At 48.2% G+C, this 6,876-nt stretch overlaps 1 protein-coding gene across 1 annotated transcript in view; it reads left to right on the top strand.

Annotated features, from left to right (window-relative positions):
• The first annotated feature begins 3,178 nt into the window (after positions 1-3,178).
• Gpx7 (glutathione peroxidase 7) overlaps positions 3,179-6,876 on the top strand; it is a 12,434-nt gene continuing 8,736 nt past the window's right edge. Inside the window, exon 1 of the mRNA XM_015484991.2 lies at positions 3,179-3,374. Within this exon, the coding sequence (XP_015340477.1) occupies positions 3,240-3,374 (135 nt within the window). The 5' untranslated portion in view covers positions 3,179-3,239. The remainder of the gene's footprint in view (positions 3,375-6,876) is intronic.

The raw sequence follows: 6,876 nt of genomic DNA, 5'->3' as shown, positions 1-6,876 counted from the left end.
TGTGTGTGTGTGTGTGTCAGAGAGAGAGAGAGAGAGAGAGAGAGAGAGAGAGAGATACTAGGAATTGAACTCAGGGGTACTCCACTACTGAGGTACATCCCCAGCCTTTTCAATTTTTTATTTTGAGACAGTATCTCCCTAAGTTGCCCAGGCTAGCCTTGAACATGTGATTCTCCCACCTCAACCTCTTATATACCCAATATATCCATAGATTGTCTTTGAGCTTATTCTAAGAAAGAAGAGTAGTGGGGTCCCAAGAGTGAGTCCCCAACCATTCCAGGTACCCAGCTGAGAACTGCATGTACATTTTTGTCTATGTCTGTGGATCTCCCATTTGTGTAGATGGGTCACCTGGAAACAAATGTGCTCTTGCAAAAAACACCAAAATTTCATAGTGGACTAAAAATAAAATTACAAAATAAACCTTGTTGACAATAATCAATAGCATCTCATATCAGATTCTAGCATAGACAAGTAATAGAAGTCACCAGGAGGTTTAAGAAAGTGTATCCCGGGAGGACACAAAATGATTATAACCAAGGCCTGCCTGCCCTCAAGATTATCCCAGCCTGGTGGGATAGAAACTGACAACTGTGGGGCTGGGGTTGTGGCTCAGCAGTAGAGCGCTTGCCTAGCACGTAAAAGGCCCTGGGTTCGAGCTTTAGCACTACATAAAAATAAATAAATAAAATAAAGGTATTAAAAAAAAGAAAGAAAGAAACTGACAACTGTAAAAAATGTCTTCAATTAACAAAAACATGTAGAGGGTGCAAAAGCAGCAGAGAGGCGGGATTGTTTAAGTGAGACAGCAGAGGATGATATCTGAGCTGAAGTATGAATAGGAGAGGAGAGAAGGGCCGGAGAAAAAAGCAGAATCGAGGAACATTTTGCTATTAACATTAGCCACATTTAGTTGGAATGCCTGCCTATCTGGATTTTAACATCAAATAGGTTGGCCAAGCTTGCAAAACAACTAGTTATATGTAGCAGAGCTTGAGAAATCCTGGTTATTGGGACACAAAGGAAGAGCTAAGTGAAAGGTACAGATGGCAGGAAGGGAGAACAATGATTTCACAGGAGCAGAGCAGGGGAAAGGGATCTGTTTAATAGCTATATCTATCACAGGCTTGTGGGCTCCCACTAGAGATGGGTAAAAGGAGTAGGAAGACCAGGGGCACTTTACTTATGCCTTGACCCTTCCTGAAGCACCCCTTTTCCTGTTTTCCACCTCTTCTAACAATGTAGTCTTCTCCTGAAGAGCAAGGCCACCTTGGTGATGATACAGAAAGACCTCACACTCCGAAATCTGAATACCTGGTTTCAGGTCTTTTAAACTATATGAACTTTTACTTAATTTCAAACCTTTTGCTGGCCACTGCCTGGAGAGTGACTTGGCATTCAAGGCCCTTCTCCTCTGGCCCCTTATGACCTCTGCAGCCTCATCTGCCCCACACCCCTTCTCACCCCAAATAGCCAAGCCCTTCTCTCAGGCTCTGAGCCTTCAAAGACAATACTCCTCCAGCCCACATCTTTGCTTTCTGCCTTTCCAGACTCCAGAATTCCCGCTTCTCTGTCAAGGCATGATTCTTCTGTCACCACCTCTGGGCCTCAAATCCCTAGAGCTTCCTCTACGCCAGCATCTGGACCACATCTGCTCTTGCCCTTTCCGGTCCACTCACCACAAGGGAGCCAGAGGGGTCTTTCTACAGAAAAGAAAAAAGAAAGAAAGAAACAACCTTTATTTCTTGGGTCAAAGACCATAATCTTAACTGTGGCCTACCAGGCTCTGCAATATCACTCCTGCCTGCCACTCCCCATCCCCTGCTCCCCTTACATCCTTTGTTCTCTCTGCTCCAGTCAAACTCAAACCAGCCAACCTTGTTTGCAACATATTTCTCTCCCACTTAGGACCTTTGCATGTTCTTCCCTGCTTCACTTTAATTTCTACTCATTCATTAGAGTTCAGCTCAAACCTCCCTTCTCCTGTGAAGCCCTGATTAGCTCCCAAGCTAGTTTTAGGTGGTACTTTTCATAATAGTAGTATGGAGCCAATTATGAATTATTTAATGTCTCGCTGCATAAGAAGTACCTAGAGCTTGGCACAAAACAGGTATTCAGGAAGTGTTTGTTGAGCGACTCCAGGAATGCTTAGCTCATAACACATTATACTAAATCTCCAGTTTACCTGACTTCTCTTACTTTAGCCTGTGAGTTCCTAGAGGAGTAACATAGGGTCAGCACCCAACCCTGTGCTTGGCCCTTTGTGAGTGCCATTGAGGTTTTCTGCGCCTGGGAAATACTGCGTTGTGCTGCCCAGATCCCTGTCATTGAAGACTTCGGACACCAGCTGCTGGGAGTACTATTTACCATGAAGCCCTTAACTGTCAGTTCAGCCCCTCCAAGGTTAGTACTATCTTGGCTCCCGGTTTTGCCTCTTCCCAGCCAGTCCTATACTCAATGATGGATAAAGGCAAGGATATAAGGGCCTGTCTCTCTAAACTCATCCGCATACAATTGTGATGGGCCATTCTAACTTCAGAGTCCCTGTTGGGTGAGCCAAGACTGTCCTCAGGCCTGCATGGAGCTCTCCATGTCTCCCTCTGCCACTCCTTCCACAGGTGTTGATCCCAGGGGTGCTCCCTCCGAAAGCCTCTGCACTCTCCAATCTCCACCTCAGATCTGCTTCCTAGGAATCCAACCTGCAACAGGCTCTTGGTCTCCTCTCAGCTGTCACTTTCAGGGAACATTAGTTCATTTACCTAAAGTCTGTAGGCATCATTCAGTTGTGAAAGTATTTCACATCCACTCTTCTATTACAGTACAGCACTCCCATTCCACACTGACTATGTGGATCAGAAACGGAGGCTAGCTTTACCAAAAAAAGTAGAGAAACTAAATAGGAGGCCTGGAGGGATGGAGTGATCAGCACTAATGAGAAGTTAAGCTCTCGGACCCAGATTTTTTTGTCTCTTTTTCTTCCAAATCCTGGAACAAGAGGGAGGCTCACTAAAGCGAATTCTGGTCTCGGGTCAGAATCCTGAAACCACAGCTCGGGGATCGGGGCCGGCTGCTCCCTCAGAACAGCTAGGGAAACTGAGGTCCTGAGTTCCGCGCGCAGACGCCTGCAGAGAACGGGAAGGGGGCGCGTCCTGCCTCTCGGGCCGCCTCTTCCCGCCCCCCATCGCCGGGTCCCCCGCCTCGTCTTTGCCCTCCCAAAGCCGCCACCTCGGAAGCGAGTCATGGTGGCTGCTGTGGCGGCGGCGTGGCTGCTCCTGTGGGCCGCGGCCTGCGCGCAGCGGGAGCAGGACTTCTATGACTTCAAGGCGGTCAACATCCGGGGCAAGCTGGTGTCGCTGGAGAAGTACCGCGGCTCGGTGAGTGAGCCGGGGACGCGGGGCCTGGGCGCCGCCCTGGCAGGGCCTGATGGGGCGACCCACGACCTGCGCGAGGGGGGCGGGGGTGGCTCCGCTCCAGGGCGCCGGCTTCTCACCCCGACTCGGGCATTCTCCCGGCCCAGGCGCTGCGCCGCCTCCAGACCCTTCGCCCTCAGTGTCCCGCGACTACGTGGCACGGCCCTGGAGCGCACTGAAAGCCGGGCGCCGCCTGCTCACCCACTGCCTTTGGGCACCCGGGTCGCAACCTCCTTAGGAAGGTGGGTGCCCCGGCCCAGGCTTTATTTCTTGCGAGTGGAAAAAGTAACCCTAGCATCGTGCCGCCTTTGCCTCTCCCAACCCCAGTTTCTGCTTCCAGAGAGGGAGTTGCTGATGCAGAATCTAATGAGAACACTGTGAAGATGAACGTGCAGTGCAAAGGGCGTTATTTAAAATGCACGGATCCTTACCAGAACCCGGGGTCCAGAGAGGAAAGGCATTTGCACAAGGCTGCGCAGCACTAAAAATCGACCTAGCCTGGAAGGGAACCCCATCTACCCGCTCCATCTGTGTTAGGCTGTAGGCCGACCCAGAAGGCAGTTTAGGTTGAGATACTAATCCTGGGCGAATTCGCCTCTCTTTACTAAGAGGGAATCTTGGCTTAAAGATGACTTCAGAGAAAAAAATGTGTGTTGATTGAATCTTTGAAATAAGAGTGGATTTTAAACCGGGTGTGGTAGCACACACCTGTAATCCCAGCGACTCGGGGAGTCTGAGGCAAGAGGATCGAAAGTTTGAGTTCAGCCTCAGCAATTTAGCGAGGCCCTAAGCAACTTAGTGAGACCCTGCCTCAAACTTAAAAATCAAAAGGACTAGGGATGTAGCTCAGTAGTTAAGTGCCCCTGGGTTCAACTTCCGGTACTCCCCCCCCCACAAAAAAAGTGGATTTTATCTAGACTGAGAAGAGCATTCCAAACAAAGAGAACTGCCCAAGTCAGAACTCCTTAGCAAACAGCAAGAAGGGTTGGGGAGGGGTGGGGAGGCTTTCAAGCAGTTGTGCCTGAATTTAAGTCAGAGGCTGAGAATGGTAAAAGAGGCAGTCTAAGGGGTCAAGTGGGCTTTGAAGACTATACCCAGAGGTGAAGACATTATACCGTGTTGAACAAGAACCCCTAAGTCTGCCTCAGGATGGGCCTGGGGGACCTGGTGTGGAAAAATGGAAATTGGACTCTAATGAACATGTGGTCCCATCATTCATGTTTGGATGGAGAATAAGACTATTTTTAATAATAAAAGTACTCTATAAGCCTTGAAATTCTCAAGTATGCTGAAGGTCCTGGAGGCAGTAGCCCCTGTCTTGACTGCCCTACAAGGTGCTATTAAGTTTTAGATGCAATGAAAGTGTGGAAGCACTTTGTAAACTGTGGAGTGCTCTGTACCTGTACTGGTGGATCTCAGCAGAAATCTCATCCAGGAGACAAGGCAAGAGCAGATAAGACCATTGCCCATTCCTGTTCAGGCCTCCCCATCTCTCCAGTACAGCTCACAGCTTCCCTGATTTGGCACCAGACCAGCTCTGCTACTAATTTATTCATTGTGTATTATTCAGCACCTACTAGGTACTAGGTAGTAGGCCAGCTTCTGGGGTTACTGGGCAAACAAAACAGGCAAGTTTCTGCTTCATTAGAGTTGATATGGGGAAGAAAGAGACTACAAACAAGGAACTGAGAAATGAACAAGATAATTTAAAATAGTAATAACGGCTGAGACCAAAATAGAGCCAGAGTTCATGGCTTCTAAGGCGTAGAGTTAGAAATTGAACCTAGGCAGTCCAATTTCAGAGTCCATGCCCTTAATTGCTAAATTTAGAGGGAAACCAGGGAACCATCAGTCCCGTAAAGCTGTAAATGGTATTATGCATTATCCTCACATGTTGCTGTTTGGGCAATATGCTCATTCATTCATCTGCAAACATTTACTGGCTCCTACTGCATACCTGGCACCAAATCCAGCCCTGGTAGTGTCCATGAGAAAGAGTAACATGATTTATGCCCTCAGGCTAACTGTGCCACAGTTATTTAGACCAGTGTTGAGTATGGATGAGTGACTTCTTGGGAATGTGCTTGCTTCCTGTGTGGGATTATGTACCTGAAGGCCTAACTGTATATGTGTATGAATGGTTTATTTGTTTGCTTGCTTCTATGTATATATCTGAGTCTGTACTTGTGCTTATATATATACATATGTAAATTATCTGTGTATTTGGGTATGTTTGTCTGTGTTTTGGTCTCTGAAGATTTAGCTTTTTGGTTTCAGGTCATCAAACTAGAAACTGCCACTTCCAAAAGAGTAGCAGACACACATGGTATGGGTTAAAAATAAGCAACCTGGGCTGGGTTTGTAGCTCAGTGGTAGAGCGCTTGCCTTGCATGCATGAGGCACTGGGTTCGATCCTCAGCACCATATAAAAATAAATAAATAAAAATAAAGGTATTTTGTCCATCTACAGCTAAAAAAATATTTTTAAAAAAGCAACCTTTAATACCCTCATTATTTGGGGATCCATCAGGGAAGAATGTGGGAAACTCCTGAGGAAGGGAGTTCAAGAGTCCCAGTTTCTCACCATCCCAGATAGAGTATAACCTGTGTTGACCTCAAATGAGGGTTCATATAATTTATGGTCCCAGGGAATTGGTCCTTCCTCATTTGGTGGAAGCAAGGGAGAGGAGTTATTGCTCAGTGTTTCAGTCATTTAGACCAGTGGTTTCAACTGGGGGTGATTTTGCTTCCCACAACAACATTTTGCATAGTAAGGAAATATTTTTGATGGTCAAGACTAGGCATTAATAAGTGGAGGCCAGGGATATTATCAAACATTCTACAATGAACAGAACGCCCCTCCCACCCCACTACAAAGGATTATCTGGCCCACAATGCCAATAGTGCTGAGGTTGAGAACCCCTATCTAGCCTGAGCAATTTGTGCCTGTGCTTATCCAGTGCTCCAGACTGCCCCCTGGGAGGGGACCCGATTTATGGGGCTAGCTGGTATAATCTAAGCTCTTCTGAAAAAGCAGCCAGTGGGGATCCAACATGGCGGCGAGAGGGGAGGCAGCGCTTTCAGTACCTCCTCAACAACGGGGTCAGAGAGACGCATGGATACGCTTAGATTCGACCTGCTGAGAAACTCCTAGCAAAATTCCACTAAAGAGAGACCGGCCGGGAATCAGTAGGATTTTTGGAGGTGACAGTTTGCGCTAGACGAGTGAATCTCCGCCACGCAGTGCAGAGGTCCGGACCCGCCAGCCGCTGCCTGCGCAACTCGGCGACTGTCGGCTGCCTGCACCGGCCCCCGCATCAGGGCGGATAGCCTCCGAGGCGCAGCGCAGCAGGAGCGGTGCAGGGACTCTAGGAAGAGGTCTCTCGCCAAGCCTTCATGAAATAGCGAACCGGGAGCTGAAACCAACCAGAGACAGACCAGTCCCACCCCTCCCTTCGGACACTCC

Source organism: Marmota marmota, unplaced genomic scaffold, assembly GCF_001458135.2.
Source record: "Marmota marmota marmota unplaced genomic scaffold, marMar, whole genome shotgun sequence".
Lineage (NCBI taxonomy): Eukaryota > Metazoa > Chordata > Mammalia > Rodentia > Sciuridae > Marmota > Marmota marmota.
Note: the sequence above shows the minus strand (reverse complement) of the source record. Positions and strands in the feature narration are given on the sequence as shown.